Raw genomic sequence first — 19,073 nt, 5'->3', positions numbered from 1 at the left:
TATCTGGTGTGCCTGTGCCTGCCAACAAAAAGAGTAACAAAAGCTTGGTTGATGGTGTCCACGTCTTAAGACGCCCAATAAGTGAATCTGAGCTAATAATTTCTGCAGTAATAAGTAGTTATCTAGCTATAGTCACAAACAGGCCAAAGCCTGGGAGGAGAGGACAGATTTGCCCTTTCCAGACTGCTCATCAGTTATATTTTTTTATGTAATTACAGCTGTAGATCCTATGGGTGTGACAGAAGACTTGCATCACTATCCATATGTCTCCATGTGTCCAGACTCATTGCAACAACTTTCTCACAAATCCTGTGAAAACTTTACTCCATTTATTAATTTAGTTTAAAAAAGTGAAAGTTAACTTTTAAAGACACAGAAGCTGATTACTTGATGCAAGATGTTTTACAATGCACAGTTTAAAAACAGAATGCTGTTTCAACTTTTGACCAGCAGATGGTACTTTATGTAACAAGGAGCTGCCTCTCTGTTTTGTGACTACCTTCCAACCCTCGTTCCCTCCTGCCTGTATAACAGTAAATATTAACTGAAGGTTATAGTCTAGGGGACTGTAAAATTGTTGACATCAGCCTTTAGCAGTATCCAGCATGTTGTAATGGTCTCTCTCGGTTCTCTTAGCTGCTGGTTGCACACAAGATTACGTAGCTCTCGATGAAACTTGAATGCAAATGTGTTTGTCATATAAACACATATTGGGTTTAAGGAACAAGGTAGCTGGGGAATTATTTAATTGCAGGAGCACCTATGTGTTTCCAGGACTGTTAGTTTTCACATTTGTGCTCTGTTTGAAGTTTTGTCCTTGCAATAAACCCAGTTGTTTGGCTCCCTGAACATGCAGAAGGAAGGCCTGCCATAAAGAAATTTTATAGTTGATAGATGGCATCACTCGCATAACCTATATATACCATTACATAACTGAGTGCCCCACAGTCCGTTATCAGAATTGCTGATAACCAGATAGAACGACAGTTGGCAAAGTCTCTGAGACAAGATGGAAAGTTTCTCCTGCAGGAAGCGACAGAGCAAAAACAGGGCACCCTGAAAGTGTTTTGACTGTAAACCCTGGCTGCGAGGGGGGCAGCCACACATCTTTGTGATTAGGTAAACCTCAGAAGCCTTTCATGTAAGCAATCTGTAAAACCTCAGCTGGTACATCCTGTGAGGCATTCAGCTCAATCAAAGGCTATGCCCTGCTCAGTCTCTTATTAAACACACTTGATCAAGATTTACTGCCAGCAGCCTTGCAGGAAAGATAACAAAGATGCCATACAGTGTCAGCTAGACAAGTTCTTAACTGTCGCAGAGCGATAAATTGCTTTTGGTTTACACAAGAGAGTTCTTGGAGTGTTTGGCGAATTTGGAAAATTTTCCCAGCTAAAGTGAACATGTTGCTCTGAAATATTTTCCAACATCTGCCGCCCATCAGGATGTCTGCTTTCTGAGCCACTGCTGCATTCCTGAGCCGCTCCCTCTACCTGGGTCTGAAAAGAAACCCTTCAGTGTCGTTGCCCCTGAGCTGTACTCTGTATGCGTCAGTTCAAACCCCACTGGTGGTACAAACATCAAAACTGGGAAGAAATAAAAACACCTCTGTGCGATTTGTTGTTGTATTCTTTAATCATTAAGTTTATATTATGCAGTTTTCATGGATATTGAAGGTCATAAAATGATAACGAATACAGCTCCAGTGTGAAGTTAGGTCTAGTGCTGTGGTAGTAGATAAGCACATAGCAATCCCATTTCCCCCTCCATCTTTAGTTTTCTCCTTGTTTTGTCCTCATGATAGTATTTGCTAATGCCTGCTGATCTGAAACCTGAAAGGAATGGGTGACATTTTCTGCCAGCTTTGACAAAGTAATTTAAGGAAAATTTCTATAATCAAAGTCTATTGTAAAGAGATGTGTTTTCTCCTCCGATAAATAGATATGTACAAGTAGCAGGTAAAGTAGTTGACTGAACAACTTCAGTTACAGTTGATCAAACTGTAACTTCAATTTGATCAAGGGGCAACAAACCCAAATATGGATGAGAAAAGTTAAACCAAAATATACTTAAGCTTTTTCTACATCTCTCATGAAAATACTTTACAACAGGAGAAAGTAAACTGATATGCAGTGGTCAAGTGGATGGGTATAGACTAGCAGCACGTGGGCACAAAATCGGAGTACAAATAGACGAATGAGTGAATTGACCCAAAGCCAAAAGGGAGACTTGAGCCTTGTCTGCTCCTGAGGGCTGTTTACAACTGTTTAGCAGACCCCTGCAGTTTAAGAGCTTCTATAGACCAATGAAGCTAACTCATGTTTAAAGGCAGCTGCTAATGAATTGGGTCAATTTGGTAGAACTACGCTGTTATGTGTGAGAAGAAAAAAAAACATGGAATGCATTCATTAGATACTGGCTATTGTACACAATTATAGTCTTTGTCCATGTTGCATGGTGTCTAATCCCAGCACATTGAGAGCAGCACTTAAGATTCTTGGCATACTACTGCACTCATTGCTACCCATGGACTTAATCTCCCTCTGAACCCTTCTCAGAATCAGTCAAGTGAATGGCTTGGGCAGATCAAGTGAAAGCAAGCTAGCTCTCCCCAGAATGGCATTCCAAAGCACAGAAAGTCAGTGGAGGGAGACTCCAAGGTTGGGTTATATAAAAACACAGTGACCCTGCTCCTTGTCTGCCTGAGAATCTTTACAGAATGACATAACTTGAGGAGTTCCTCTTTGGATATCCTCCCCCACTTCTGCACATGCGAGCATTGTGTTTTTGTTTTTTTGAAGGGGTGGCGTTGAATGTTTGTACCATCCCACAGCAAACTTTCAATAAACCAAAGGAGGCAAGTGTAATATTTCATAAATAAATCAGTTTTATTGTTGCATATAAAATTAAATCATTTTACAATTTATTCCAGTATTACACCTAATATCCAAATAAAGTAGCTACATTTATTAGATAAATAATATTAATAATAATAAAAACATTCATCCTTTGACATGTTTCGCTTGTCTTTTTTTCATGAAGGGACATCAATACATCAATAGCTGCCACAAAACATGAACAATAATGCCCACGTCAGGAAGGAATGAAACTACGCGCCTGTTAGACAAGTCGCCGAGTTACATTTCGTTGTCTTGTTCTTTAAGATATACCATGGTATGCTAATTGAAGATGCGCGTGTGCATATCAACATATACACACACAAGTCTACAGTCTGGGTCATGTTGGAGAAAGGATCAAAATATACACAGTGAATTGATATCAGCATCTAGCATAAATGTACAATTAGTAATTACAACCTGCTCCATGACGAAGCTACTTTCAAAGCTCCAATAATATGAAGCAATTCATGTTAAGAATGCTGATGTAGTCACAGCAAACAGTGCACTTCATTAAGTCCTCATGATGTAAGTCCACAATTCCTTGGGAATCTAGTTACAACAAGAAGATGGTAGTTGGCTGATGGTCTGCCTTCACCCCTGCAGTCATCTAGACTGCCATTGGCTGCCAATGATGCAGCTGATCTATTTCTCACTGAGGGGTTTGGATCCTCTTCACCAATCAGTCTCTGAATTTGTGGATGTCATTGGAGAGGCGGTAGAAAGGGTAGGAGGCTTCGTTGGCATGTGGACAGTTGTAAGTGCACTTGCAGGACTCAATCATCATGACGTTCTTGTGGAAGGTCTCGCCGTCCTCACAGCGGAACTTGACACGGATGGTTCTGGTGTCGTGGGGACTGCAGCAGCGACCATCCACGCAGGCCCCGCAGTATTTGGGCCGGTACTTCTTTAAGCTGGAGCAACCAGCATAGTTGAACTTCACTGGCTGGCTGGACTTCTTGGTTCTGCTGCACTTCTTTCCTTTCTGCAGAGGGATGAGAACAAAAAAGATGGCGATCAGTTGTGTGCGCAGAACCAGCAGTAAGATATTTTTCTGTTTCATGCATATTTCTATATCATTCAGTTGTGGTTGGCTCAAGCTTACCTTCAGACTGGAGTAAGGTGACTGGGTGCATGGGCGCACTTCACAGATTCGTGTCTCTTTGACCAGCTTGCACTCGCTGTTGTTGTTGGTGACTCTGGTGGAGATACCGGTTCCACAGCTCTTGGAGCAATGGGACCAAGGTGTGGTTTGGACGATGCACTTTTGACTGTCAAACCTGTGGACTTCAGGTTCTGCTCTGAATGCTGAGAACAAAAGAAATAAACCAAATTAGCAAATCATTATATGCTTCAAATGTTAAGATAGAACCTACAACTATTTAGAAAAGATTGACTGAAATATTTCTTACCAGGTAGGGACTTGAGTCCTCCTTTGAAAATTGCAATGAGCTCATTCTTCTTGGTGAGGTCTTTCTCCAGCTCTTCACTCAGCATGTCTTTGCCAAATATCTTTTCTAAGATGTCGGTCTCCTTGCCATCATTACACACCCATTCTTCACAGCACTGGCCAGCAACTTTCACCAGCCTGGGATTGGCACAGCCCAGGTTGGGCAGGGAGAGCTCTTGTGGACAAAGCGGGACGCATCCCACTGCTCCATCAATGCATGTGCATTGGTGTTTACAGTTGGGCTGGAAGCTCTCTCCATTCTGGTAGATCCTGCTGTTGTACTCACAGGGTCTGCCCTCTGATTTAGCTGTAAGAGGGGGAAAAACAGAAAGAAAGGAATGTTATTCTTTCCCGCTCTTCTCAAAGATGTCTGCTAAAGACATCACATGGCTGCCAGATAAGGATCAGTTCAACTGAGAAATTATTCAGGCTGCCTGAGGAGTCTCCCTCCACAGTGGGCTTTGAGGTTTGGACTACTTGCATTCCACAGTGTTGAAATCACCTAGCTCCTACTCCTCTCATTTACAGAGAGGGGAAAACAGACTGCAGGCTAATTCAAAGAGCAAGTGTAGTCTGAATACATACCACGACAGATGCCTCGAGTTGTAGCAGCAGCAAAACTGGCCCCAAAGTTACACTCCAGCCCTTTGGTGTGATCACAGGGCTCGGTCAGACTGCAGTCCTCATTCAGCTGCCTGGCGCAGACCTTGCAGCACCCGCAGCCGTCCAGGACCACACTCACGCCAGGCGCGCACTTGGGCATCTCCGAGGGACAGTCACACATGGAGGGGCAAGAGGAGGATGAGGAGAGGACCTGCGCGGTTGACAGAAAAAAAATATCTTGATTTAGACTTTAAATCTTGACCTCAAATCTCAAGGAAAGAACAAGTTGTTCTTTTCTCAAACATAATATTTGAACAGTATCTGTGAAAATGAAAATAACGAATAAAAACTCACCACGTGATGGCTTACGAGGAAGAAAAAAGTAGAGATGGTAGACATCAGCATCTTGGACAAATTTTCTTTGCGCGTAAAGAGGAATCCTTGTGAAAAGTCTGCGCCCGGTACTATTCCCTGTCTTGGTCGTTTGTCTCTCTTGTTTGCTGGTAGTCTTTGTAGCGTTAGAGGCTCGTTTAGAGCAGATGAGGCTCTCAGTAAAGCAGTTGCTGTCTGCTGCAGTCTGGCCACCTCCGCGCTTATATTGGTTCATGGGAAGCTGACGTCGTCCCCGCTGAAAGTCGGCCAAACTATGCCAGGAATGTTTCTCGGCGCATTTTCCATCCAAGACCTAAGCTCCACCCTGTCTATACCTTTCTCTTTTTTTTCTTGTTCAGATAGATTCCCCTTCCTCTTGGATCCCATCTGAATACTCTTTTCCATATTTTCTCAACTTGTTTATCCTCTCTTTCATTTCTTCCTCTTCTTGCTTTTCACGTCTCAAACAGATTACCTAAGATACTTCCGAGCATGTGTGATTACCCTGTGAAACTTTGATATTTTTATTTAGTTCTCCAAATTAAGAAAAAACACGACTCTGTAAAATAATATACACAAGTTCCACTCAAATCTAAACAAATCTGCAGCTGGGTGAAAAAAGTGTTGGTTTCACCTTAATTTGGCTACTATTAGTGAATAATCCCGTGGCATCGTTTATGCACATCGAATCCATTCATCTTTATCAAATGTTGCAAACCATGTCTAAGGTAAAAAAGGTGTTTTTCTCTCTGTTAGTGTTGAAGGTGTGGGCAGAAATACGTTTAACAGCGTCTATTTCTGGCTCTCCGGTGCCTTTATTCAGAGAAGTCTAAGCGTTTCCAGATGCGCACCAAGAGCTCAGACGTAACAATATTGCCATATTTGGTATGGCAGTAGCCTACATTATTGACATATTTCTCCCTCTTTGGCCGGCATTCCTGACAGCTTAAATGCTGGTAAAATATGTTCCCCACGCAGGGAGATTCTTTTTTAAAAAAATTTTTTTGCACTCATTCCTTGGGTTCTCCTGACTTTTCACACAAACTGTCCACTTTTTGCTGGGTGGGGAAGAAATCTGCTCCTTTCGTGTGTCCATCTTTCCACATGATGTTGGTGGTGGGGAGTACAGAAAAATATTCGCCTACCTTTTACCTCGGGGGTTTCAGTAAGACCCTGCTACATGAAACGATTCCGATTTATTGATAGTTTTCAACCAGATGGGAAAGCTGTGCGTAAAGACGCAACAACATGATGCTTTAAACAGCTGGTAGACTCCCAAAACGTTTATAAGAATATGAACTTTTACCATTTCTATCTTGATATAGTCTTTTATATTTGTTTTAAATTACTTCAAATGCAGCGCCGACCAAGACGGCTGATGAGCCTCACTGGTGAGTTTGGATTTGGTTTTTAGTTTGTTCGTTTTTTATTTTTATGTTCTTTTTTTACTCTGTTCAATATTAAGTATATGTTAGTAGCTTTTCCTTTACATGTATCTGATCTCTTTTTCAAAAAGAATTTATCAAATGGAAATATTATTCAATACTATCGTGACTTGTTAAAATAAATTATTGAAACCTTTCCTCCTCTGCGCAAAATGTCTTAGGCTGGATTTTCTTTTCCTTTCCTAGTTTTCAGACTTCCAGTTGAGGACACTAGATGGTGATGTGACGGGATGAGTTTGGAGGATGATGTGTTTTTTATTTTGGGACTTGCAGGGCATATCTTCGTGGTTGCACTATAAACCCTCTGCTGATGTCTGTTTGCGCTCAATGAACAGCCTTATGAGTGAGTGAGTGCGTGTGTGCGTGAGTGCACACAGTCCGTTAGGGTAGGGGGTGTGTCTTTTGAGCACATGTGTGCTGTGCTGGACTGGAATGCAACTCACTTGTTATACAAAGTATTTCACAGTACTTTGCAAAAGTAGATCGTCTTGATATATATATATATATATATATATATATTTTAAATTGTGAGTTTATGTAATGGGCCAGCAAAGTATTTTATGATTGTGAAGTGAGAGGGAAATCTCAAACAGGTTGTCTTTCTGAATTAACTTATGTTGAGATTGTTTGATCTTTCCAACAACTTTGACCTGTTTCTTTGCAGAGGAAGGGCATCCCCCACAACATGATGCTGCCAACACCATGTTGTCTTGCTACCTTTCCGACAATGGATTATGAAGGCTATTTAATTTACCGCATACAGTCAGATTAAATGAGACTGACAACAATTTCATGCCAAATCTTTTAGTTTTTTAATGGTGAGAACGTTTGACAACCATATATTATTTTCCCTTGCCTTCAGAATTATGCACAACCTTGTGTTGGTTTATCTCAAAGCATCACAATAGCACATATCTCATATCTCAGCGTTTTTTCATTGTAATGTGACAAAATAGGAAAACATTTTAAGAGGTGTGAATGAGTTTACGTGTTTGTGCTTCTGACCCTTTGTTAATGTGACAGGAAACAGTGTTTTCATTGTACGTCAAAGGAAAAATAACATTCAGGAAACATCCCTGAAGGCCAATGCGTGTTTCTTTGTCCCAGTTACAAAATAGTTTCCATTCAGGCTTTTTGAGAACCTTCATAAATTATACATCACACCAAAGAGACAATCTTTAAATATTCCTAAATGTTCTTCAATGTGCCTGTCCTGGCAGTTTCTCTGTGTCCAAAGGACACGTTTAAGAAAATTCACTGTTCATCCCAATCCAAGACATTGCGTGACTCCTTATATCTCAGTGTAATGGAAACCTGTTGTCACATCCCATAGTTCAGAAGACAGCAGCTCTCATAATCAATGCTGAGGAAGTCTGTGGCCAGCAGCCCACCTGCCTCTGCATTCAGAGAAACAGAACAGGACGATGTCACATGTTTGGACAATAGATTCCACTGTGGCGTTTTCAGGATTAAATATCATAAGCAGAATACTTTGTGCATGAGCAACACATCCTTTCAGTGTAAGGACATGGAACAGCCGGAAGTCCAAAAAATTATGGTCGGCACTCTTAAGAATGGCTGCCAGAGTGAATCCAACAATCAAAGCAGAGTCAAGCGCTGAAGAAACGCAGATCTTTAAACACTGACAGAAGGCAGAAGTTAATGTGTACAGACCATTTTTACTGAATCTGTTTATGAAACAGTTTTCTGCAAAGGATTAAGATGCAATCCAAGACGATCCCTGTTGATATCTTGTTTGTACAAGGGCCATAAAAACGGACTATTTCAACAATAAATACCAGTAATAAATGAAACACTATTTACAAAAGCATATTACACAGTACATGTGTTACCTTGTCATATGGCTGTGTGGCACTGAGATGACAGAGAGAGCAGATTCCAAAAGCCTTACATACTCTGACTGACTGTCAAAATAATCAAAGTGAAAAATATGCATAAAAATCTCTGAGAAGTGATGACTAAGTTGAAAAGAATGGGGATTTCCAAAGAAAGTGGAGTAAAGAGCTTGATGCCTGCAGGTCAGATTGCATATCCTGTCAGAGCAATCTGGGTTTCTTTTTTATCATTTTACAGCTGATTGTACAGGCAGTAATCAAATACAAACTCACAGAGACAGCTGCTCATGCACAGCTTGGAAATGATCATGCGGGTCAGGTCAATCTTTGCTGCTTATCAATTAGGACAACATTTTTATCATATAGCAATAATATCAGTCACATGGTTGGAAAACCAGGGATCAGGAAGGCTTCCTGGTTCCTGGTGCAACCCTGCCTACCTCAGAAACACTCTTTGTGGGATGACTAAAGATGCCTGATCCCTAACAAAAGGCAGGTGTGGGAATAAGTGAAGTAGAAAGTGTTGTGCTCCTCAAAGAAATAGAATTCAAATTTTAAAAAGCGGACAGAAAATATGTATTACAGGAGCAAATAATACTAAAACAGCTCAATAAAACATTGAATAATAACATCATCTAGCTCATATTATTTATGTTTTCTTCTTGTATCATGTTGGTAGAGTTTAAAGCAGCAAAAATGCACTTTTCCCAGCTTTTCTTACTATATACTTAGCCAAATTGTTGACATTTTAAAAATTTATTCTTATGCATTCCTAATGTGACAGATCCAGATTTTCTGCTTAGATATTGAAAAGAAAATGTAATTATGTTTGGGTGTGTTTAAGTTACTGTCCCCTCCTGACACATGGTACTGCTCAACTGTTCCCTCACAAAATAAGCAAATTTAAAATGTTGCTTCACACAAACCATCATCACTATTGTAATTCTTTAAAAAGAATGTGCCAGATGAGGTTTGTAGCATTGAAAAAGGGGAAAAAATCCTGTTCAGTCTTTGGTGACAAGTTTACTTTAGTGTGGAAAGCACATATTGCCCCACTATGAGGAATGTGTGCTGTCAGCTGTGATGCTAAATACCAAAATTCAGCATCATGATGCTGCTTTCCATTCGTCAAGAACTCGAGCTGATCGGCCCCTAACATTAACAAATCCACACCTTATAAGTAAGCCATCACCTTGCAAAATAATTCATATCCCTTCAACATTTTTGCATTTTCTCAGCTAAAAAAAACAAAAAACATTTACAATTGTTGTGTCAGTCAAAAAGGAAAACTCAAATTTTTGTTCTTTACATTTTATCTTAAGGCACTGATAAATCAGAACCTCTAATTCACCCGACTTTATTCTTGACAGTTTCTGGTGGCAGAACAACTTCATAACTTTTTCTGTAAAATAGTAACAAGACTTTAAATGTATCTTCATAAAGTAGGACAGATGTTAATTGAATATTGATTTATTTTCCAGTTGCTCTGGCACAATCATTGGAAATGATTGATTTGTGTTGTGTTACTTGTATGTCAAAACTGGATTGGAATTTGATGAAAATTTAGACAGAATAACGTTTTTCACACAATAATATCTTAAAGCTAGTCTATCTTCTGGAAAGTAACAAACAATGCATAGGAAGGGATTTAAAATGAATGAAATGAACTCAGCCCTCCATCCTCTGCTATACAGGAATAAAAGTAAGAAAACTCACTTCTGTTCAAAGGGGGAAAAAAACATAAGCATTATCCATTCAGAACCAAGAATGATGGAAAAGAAGGGGGGCTGAGCAGGGGGCAGGTGCTGGTATTGGGAAGAGGGTGGGCAGTGTTTGGCCATCTTGGCTGGAGTGGAAAATGGAATGTGGGGCTCCTCAGAATGTGCTGGAATGTTTAGCACAGTTGAGGATAATTGAGTGAATCTGGAACAAGAAAAGACAAACCGAGATCTTGTGGTGGAAAAAAAGTGCTTCTGGGACGTCTGAACAAAACATTCCATCCATTCAGACGGCTTCGCCAGGCCCAGAACCTTCCTTAGATGGCACTGTAGGGAATAGAAGCCCCCACCCGCCCGCCATTCCTCCCATACTTGCCCTACACTTCACACAAGCAGAAAGCCCCTTTTGATATTCTTTGCCCTTGAAGTTTGTGTGTGTTTTTTGCTTGAAGTCTGCCAAGAGCAAAGCTTTTAAACATTGGGTTGAAGAATGGCGCTGTGCTCTTATCTTCTTGCTTTTGAAAAGCATTTTATTAAACATGGCTGGAATAATGAAAATCAGTGCTGCAGAAATCAAGTAAGGATACATTTGTTTTTCTAGAATTTGAACTTCTTGTTTTATGTTGGTATGCATGTGGTTGTTCTCATTCATTTTTTTTTTCTCGCTTAAAGGTAAATGTAACTTTTATATTAACACCTTCATTAAGGTGAACCTCCACTTGAAGCTCAAGGTTATTGTAGTTGTTATACCTTATGTAGGTATTTTTCAAGAGTTGAAATAGCTTGATCCATCTTCCCATCAACTCTGACCAAGTTCACCGAATCTACTGAACAAAAGAATCTCTACAGCATAATGCTGCCACTACCTGATTTCAAACTGAGAATGGTGTCTGAAAGGGTGGTGTCCAGTGTTTCTAGACCAAAAAGTGTCATTTTGGTTCTACCTGCTGTAGACAAGATCTCTTAGTAAAATGGGACTTCTTGTGGCTTGTTTTCAACAATGCCTTCGATGCCAAATAGACGTCCTAATAAGAGATTTGACCACCTGAGCGGAGCATTTAAGCAGCTCCTGCAGTTACCATTGGCCTCTAGGTGGCTTCTCTAAATAATGTTCTCCTTGCTAGTCCGTTTATCTGGTCGGTTTTAAATTGTGTCATACTCTTTACATTTTTGTATGATGGGTGGACGGACTTTGCTCTGTGAGATAATCAAAGCTTGGGAAATTGTTTTATGACCTAATGCTGCTTTAAACTTCTTGAAAACTTTATCCCTGACCTGTTTGGGATTTTTCTTGGTCTTGATGTCATTGTTTGTTCTCTGATTTGCCCCAACACCTCTAAGGCCCTCATTGAAAAGCTATACTTATACTTTTTTCCCCCACATTATTTAGGAGTATCATAGTAAAGCACATTAAATACACATGAATCCACATTTCTCACATTTTTATTGAATTTTTTAAAATTGATTGCTTCTACTTAGCTGGAAATAAGCACCAGCAACCCTCCCGACCCCATTAGGGACAAGGGTGAACAGAAAGTGGATGGATGGATGGATGCTTCTACTTTACAAATATGTGCAACATTGCACAGTAATTTACACCGAAGTGATAGTAAGATCCATCCATCCATCCATTTTCTTCCGCTTTATCCCTGGGTCAGGTTGCGGGGGTAGCAACTTCAAAATAAAACAAAATCAAGTCATGAATACTACAAGTATCATCCAGAATCAGTGTTACTGCTACTGAGTAATACTGATTCTCGGTAGCAGAATCTTTTTGGTAATGGTTTGTTTTTTTTGCTTTTCTGATTTTGAGGTGTGATGAAGAAGTTGACAACAACATCTACAGGTAAGCCCAAAAATATTATTTCCCCTGGGAGATTTTTCTTAAAATGAGTTTTATTCAACCAAAAAGCTGGTTTCTGATAAGAAACAAACCTCTTGTCTGATAAGTTTGTTTCTTACCAGAAACAAACTTCAGGTATCTCACAGAAGATAACTAAACAATGTAAAAAGACTATAAGGATTTTAAAAATATTAAAACTATGATTAAAAACAAGGGGCATGTTTGATTTTTTAGGGATCTTTTTTAATCCTTCTGGATAATCAACAGAAAAATCCTTAATTGTATTGCAGCAATTAAAGGATCAGGACCAGGATTTTGTATGTTTCTTTTTAGTATTTTGACCACAAGTCCAAAAAGTCTTTAAGGTTTGAGGCCTCTGTGCCATCACCCTAATCTTTAACTCTCTCCAGAGAATCTGAATTGGATTCAAATCAGGACTTTGGTCATGCCAATCTAAATATTCCTAAAACGTCAGTCAGAAGAAACAAGTTGATGTATTTAAAAGATTACAAATCCTGGTATAAAGATATTTGGGCTAAGTTACCGTTCTGCTAGTTACTGTTTGACTAACTGGTCAAGCTTGGTAAAGCTTAACGTTGCATATTTTCTTTTTGCAAATAATTAAAACAAAAAATAATTATTCATTTCACAAACTACTTCATTTTTGTAAACATGTTAACAGTAAGACGCTGGTTGTGGGTAATACCATACACTGGCACAGGGACAGTTTGAGAAAAAAAAAGAAAAGGAATAAAGGCGTTTTACTCCAGCAGTCCTTTGATTTGAAGGCTCAGCTGTGCTGAGACAGCGTGAAACTGATTAATCGATCAGCCTGGTGCGTTTCGGTCACTTGTTGGACTGATCGCCTCTGAGGGCTGACAGCCTCGTAGCGCTACACGTGATGATCGGCGCGCGTCACAGAAAGCTGTCGCTCGCCCAGAGACTGGAGCTCGGCTGACTGACACTGTGTGTTGCAGGCTGTTGTAAATAAAGAATAAAAACCCAACAAACTGACAGAAAATAAGCAAGACAGGCAGCACTGCGTCAACAGGGTGGCTTTTTTTTCTTATTCATTCGCTGAATTGTCTCTTAAGGTGTTTTTTTTCTCCAATCCCTTTTCCCCAGATTTGAGCGTGCCAAGAAAGAGAGAGAAAAAGAGGAAAGCGAAAACATGGCTGGTTTGATGGCAGGTTTTGGTCACTACACCCATGCGGTTGTCCGAGGAATCCCCGCGTCCCTGGCCAAAGAGGCGCTCAGGACCAGCCAGGCGGAGGTGGACCTGACAAGGGCGCGGACGGAACACGAGGCGTACGTCGAAGTGCTGCGGACGAGGCTCGGGCTGGAGGTGGTGGAGCTGCCCGCGGACGAGTCGCTCCCGGACTGCGTGTTCGTGGAGGACGCGGCAGTGGTGTGCGGCGAGACGGCGCTCATCACCAGACCCGGGGCGGAGAGCAGGAGGAGAGAGGTAAGGGATGTGTCAGTATGATTCAACGTGCCCAAAATAATACAATTGAAGAGAAAAAGTTTGATGTGGGATTGTATGGGTTTGCTTAATCCCTCCTCTCCTTGTTGTCAATTGGATGCAATTAATAGGTTTCAGGGATGCACAGAAAGGTGACAAAACCTCCAGGTGACCAACATTAGAGCAGATTACTCAACACATAAAGCGCCCATGTGTGTGATGGTGATGACATAGTTAAATATTAATTAAACCCTTTATCTCTCTTCAATGTGCAAATTGTGCACAACATCCTCAGTTATGGATATAAAACAGTAATAAATAACCAATATGTGCAGTCTGTTAACATGTTTTGATAACTTTGCAAGACAACATCCATGTCAGTCATATTAAATTTTGTAATTGGTGTTAATGCATTTTTTTCCTGTATATTTTATTTCAAATTAATTTGCAAGTTCACAGTGTTTGCTTTCTTTTATTGTAGATACTATGCATTTCAAGGCATCCAGTGTGGTGTTGCCTCATAACTTACACAATTTTACCTAAGTTGGAACACATGGCTTTGAGCGAAACACAGCGTCTCCACAGATATGTCCAAAAAATGAAATGACTGGAAAACAAAGGAAACAAATAAATACATTGTGTGACTGCACATGGTGGCCTAGTGAGGGGAAGCTGCAGTGTGGGGTATTCATGTGTGAGTGCTTGGCAATGAGAGGAGTGGTAGGACAGATTCTGTGAAAGCTCCCTGTCATTCCACATCAGAGTCACTTTACTTGGCTCACTGGTGATAATGGTCCTCCAGCCTCACTGACGGCACAGATATTGATCGGAAAGCTCAGTGCAGCCACCCTCAGCCCCGCCGCGTTTCACATCTGACGCACATGTTGCCAGTTTGGTTTGTATTGCATATGAATGTGCCCCATCAGCACTCTCATAATAATATGTGCATGCTTTTTGTGCACTGGTTTGGTTACTTACCTTTATTGCAGTAGGCAGGAAACATAGCAAGCCAGCAGCATATATAATGACAGAATACACGCTTGTGCAAATCGCAAGTGCAATTTAGCAAAATTAATATGTGACACTTATTTCTGCACACATGGTGTTTTAATAGCACTAGGAGATAAAACAAAGTTAGCTGCTTAATGTGCTGGTAAGGTTGCAAATGAATTTTTGCGTTAAAGTGACCATGAAGGCTTTTATTCTGGAATTGAGATTATGTATTTTGGTGGCCAATGATAAATTATGCTTTCATATAAAGTGTTTGGCAACCTTTTGCACTTTTGCTTTGCAGCGATGCATCCAAGCGCTGTCAGAATTACACTTAACCATTTGTGATGGGTTTTAACATTTCAGCTGTTCACAACTTTAACTCCAACATATTCCTAGACTTGTCTCCATTTTTTACTGCTGCCAGTTTCCTGTTTAGATCAGTAGTGCAGTGTTCAGGACTGCCCGTACTTGTTCTTCACATGGAATTAGGACGCAGCTGTGTCTGAACATGTGCAGACATTAATACTCCATTGGTTGTAGTCAGTTTGTTACAAGGTTTCATGAAAACAGCTTGGCTTTGTGTTCTTCAAGTGAAATTGTGAACTTTGCCCGAATCCTTCAAAGAGATTAATTATCTCTTTGCTTTGATCTTAGAGAGCAGATATTGTTTGTGGGACGATTGACATAGGAACCAAGGTGCTTGTCTAAGCTTAAAAGAAAAGCATTGAGTAGTTGGTTTATAATAGACATTTCAATCCCCAAAATCAGCTTAAAGTGTTTTCGTCTAATTATATCCCAAACTCACTTCAAAGAAACTTAATGACTTACTTGATGTATTAACATACTTCCTCCCTCTGTTCTTGGAATTGTGAGACCATCAATTCCTTAATAGAGCTGATGAATTATAGATTTTTATGATATGCCATTAAATAAAGGTGTAGAGCCGCAGCATATTCTCAGGTATTGGAGCAACAATCATCTTGAATGCATGTTGAAAATAAAATCTACCATGACTTGCTTTTTCTGTACCTTTTAGGGTAGAGATTATTGTCTTGATTTGAATAATGGTTAGTTATTGTGACAAAACATGTGTCTGGAAAATAATGGAAGATTTTGGGTGCGTATCCAACAAGGCCATATTCAGTTTCAAGCTGAGTTTGACGTGCCTGTGATTTATGTCAGGGTTAAGGCAGGATAAGAGACAGAAGTTAACCTGAGGCTTGTTGCAGCCCTGAGCATCCCAGTGAGGCAAACTCAAGGCCTTTGTAAAAAAGATCAATGATGAGCTGTAAAACTGAGCTTCTTTCAAAGCCAACATGTAAACCACTAGAGCAGGCATGTCCAGCAATGATATGTGCTCATATAAACAATGCCTGCATGAGGAAACTACCTTCCTAAAAGTACCTCTAAACAGTGGCACTGCTCACTCATTGGCCAGGTTCATTCCTGAATTCCCACATCATTTTACGGTATACAGTGGTTGATTTGTCAATATTGCTTATGGGGGTTGCTTATGTCCCAAGCTGGTTACATTCATAAAGTAGGCCTTGTCTCCATAATTAATTTAGCCAGAAATGATTACGATAAACGATAATATTGTTGTTTTGACACCGTTTTCAAATGATATAATGACAATGACACTATAATGCAGGAACACATCAACAAAGATCTTTAAACTTTAAATTCTAGTCATTATTTAACTCTGGAACTGGAAGATTTTTTTTAAATGTCCAAAATAAATAAACAAAGCAACATAAACCACAAATACAATGAATTATAAACAAAATTATCTGAAATAAAGGTCTAGTTGACATCAACGCACTAAACTGAAGACTTTTGTCCTCCAGAGAAGAGAAAAATGATAAATCATGCAAATGGAAATTATTGAGGTAATTTTAATTTATCAGGTGATTAATTGATTTCCTGATTACTGCGGCAGACATATTCACAAAATGCTAACAGCCCTACTGCTTTAGGTGAATCTGACAGAAATATAGGGTGTGTAGTAGTCAGAATGATTACTTAAAACAATATAAGTAAATCTAAAGCTTTGCTTGAACCAACAACTGTATTTGTTTTGCTATGGACTATAATATGTCACACCATGTGAGCTCTCCTCAATAAAATATCAGCAGTAACCTCTGTTGTGCTACAGAAGAAACAAGACTTCATGCTTGGATTTTTTATTTGTTTTTACTGCAGCTGCATCATGACAGACAGATCCAACAGAAATATGAGTCCAACAACAAAAGTACTAAAAGTTTAGGATGTTAGTCAGCTTGATAATTGAAAGAGGGAGAGACGACTGAAGAAAAGTAGAGAGCAGAGGACACTTAGGGCTTGAAAAAGTGGACAATAATCAGATGTCTGTCAGTGACAGTGGTTTTCACAGAACATTTCTGATACTGATTGATGTTGTTTGTTGGTATTTGTTTACGAGAGTGCTCAATAAAGCAGTCAGTATTTTTGTCACCCTCACGACCTCGCCTTATGATCATAACCAGAGAATTTATTCATTTCTTTTTAGACGGCTGATAACCATACAATGTGAACCCGACATTAGATCCAAGTATTTCTGACCTTAACATTCAAATATAAATGACATTTATATTGACAAAAAAAGTAGTATAGCATTCTAAAAATCATAAATGTATTTTTTCCAATTTACATAAAAGAAGGAAACGTGTGCTCTGCAGATATCGCATTGCCGGATGACTGCTTTGATAAATTCTCTGTCTCCTCTATTTTCCATTATTCTGAATAAGATCCTATTCAGGTTAAGGTGATAAGAAACATTTTTTTCTGTAATGTTTTTTTTACAAGTTGTTAATATCCTCATTTAATGCCATAATGCTATACATGTGAACATTGTCACTGTCCCTGACTTCTGATCACACAGTTGCTGCGTAATAAAATAGAGAATTGGAAATAGTAACTGTGGGGGGAAAAAAAAAAATCCTCAGCGCTTTATTTTCAGTAGTTGTTCGTACTGCTCTTTGCTCATTAGGTTACTTCTGTTTATGCATTTGCATTTTAACTGTTTTTATCCACTATGACTTTTAAATGAGGAAGAAAATTCAGGCTGCAGGGTTAAAGGAAACTCATATTCAGGAAGTACCAAATCTGTGTTGAGGGCAATAATACGAAAAGAAGATGTAAAATGTAGGGGAAGAATGTAAGAGTGCAATAGGATTTACAAGTAGAGGTTCCCTTACATGATACAGTCTGAAGATGTTGTGTGGTTTCCATAAAGAACCCACAGAAATGTATCTGACTAAAATAGCCTTTTGAGCAATCCAAAAAAAGGTTTATGTGTTAAAAGCTGCAGTCATGCAGGATCATCAACCCATCCAGCCAAGTCTCCATTTTGATTTGTGCTGCCATCGATTGCTAGCAAAGTTCAATGAGAAGCAGAGTGACATGTGACCTTTTGGTTGAAAAGACACCAGATTTATCTTTGCCTGGTCCATCTCTGGGGATCTCCTTTCTGGATGCTAGAGTAGAAAAACAGAATCAGGAGATAATCATATCATCTGGAGCAGGGGTCCCCAAAGTCGATCCTCGAGGGGCGGCATCCTGCATATTTTAGTTCTCTCCCTGGTGGTAGTAACAACCTTTACAGCAAGTCAATGCTCTTCTTAGGCCTCTAACGAGCCATCATTTGATCCAGGTGCGTTAAACCAGGGAGAGAACTAAAACATGCAGGATGCGGCCCCCGAGGACCGACTTTGGGGATCCCTGGAGGCAGGGGCGTAGGAATAAGTTTACAATTGGGGGGGACACATGTCGGAAATCTGAGATTCGTAAATATTCAACAGAAATATATCTTAAGTACGCTACTTAAAAAAAAGGCTATTTAATCTTTTACTTTATTCCTTTATAAATTGTGTCTTGCAAAAATAATGCATTTAAAACTTACATAATGCATTTGTTCATAAGATGTGAGCATATCACCAAACAAAATGACTGGAGTCTTTTATTAAGCAAAGGGAGATGTCTTTCAAGGGCTTCAGCCCTTGGCATATTTAGTGTCCGCATACACACTAGAAAATCAAATATTTCAGTTGGATTAAAAACAATTCAGTAGGCCACACAAGTGCAAAGTTTGATATGTTTTATTTTGTCAAACTTGCAATAATGGTCAAAAATGAATCTTTGATTAAACAAAATTCTGAGATGAAAGAGCCCTCACAGACAATGTAGTGAACAAATTATTCACACTTTTAACATTAAGTAAAAGAAGAAAAGAAAATCAATCAAAATATGCTTATTCAGTTTGTCGAACTGTATGACTAATTAAACCAAATCAAAAATGAAGAAATATTTACCAACAATAAATACACATTTAATAGACAAGCTTTTTAACTCACTGACTACAGTGTGCTTTAACTGTTGGAAAAGCAGTTAGCACAGAGATTATAGGCCACATAACCC

General features: G+C 39.5%; 2 protein-coding genes across 3 annotated transcripts in view; one reads left to right on the top strand and one right to left on the bottom strand.

The window, feature by feature from the left end:
• Positions 1-2,869: 2,869 nt before the first annotated feature.
• On the bottom strand, positions 2,870-5,742 carry ccn1 (cellular communication network factor 1). Its single transcript, XM_028026712.1, is given in 5 exon segments — positions 2,870-3,882; positions 4,003-4,205; positions 4,310-4,654; positions 4,933-5,161; positions 5,305-5,742. Coding segments are annotated over 5 exon segments (1,503 nt in total). The 5' UTR covers positions 5,728-5,742; the 3' UTR covers positions 2,870-3,579.
• Positions 5,743-12,171: 6,429 nt separating this feature from the next.
• Positions 12,172-19,073, top strand: part of ddah1 (dimethylarginine dimethylaminohydrolase 1) — a 70,572-nt gene continuing 63,670 nt past the window's right edge. The window contains exons 1-2 of one of the 2 annotated variants that reach the window (XM_028026714.1): positions 12,172-12,187; positions 13,310-13,649. In XM_028026714.1, coding sequence (XP_027882515.1) covers positions 13,356-13,649 — 294 coding nt within the window. In that variant the 5' untranslated portion in view covers positions 12,172-12,187; positions 13,310-13,355. Of the gene's footprint in view, positions 12,188-12,929; positions 13,151-13,309; positions 13,650-19,073 lie in introns of those variants that run through there. The other variant, XM_028026715.1, reaches the window with a different exon arrangement.

The sequence above is a fragment of the Xiphophorus couchianus genome, chromosome 9, assembly GCF_001444195.1.
Source record: "Xiphophorus couchianus chromosome 9, X_couchianus-1.0, whole genome shotgun sequence".
Classification (NCBI taxonomy): Eukaryota; Metazoa; Chordata; class Actinopteri; order Cyprinodontiformes; family Poeciliidae; genus Xiphophorus; species Xiphophorus couchianus.
This window is presented reverse-complemented; position numbering and strand designations above follow the sequence as displayed.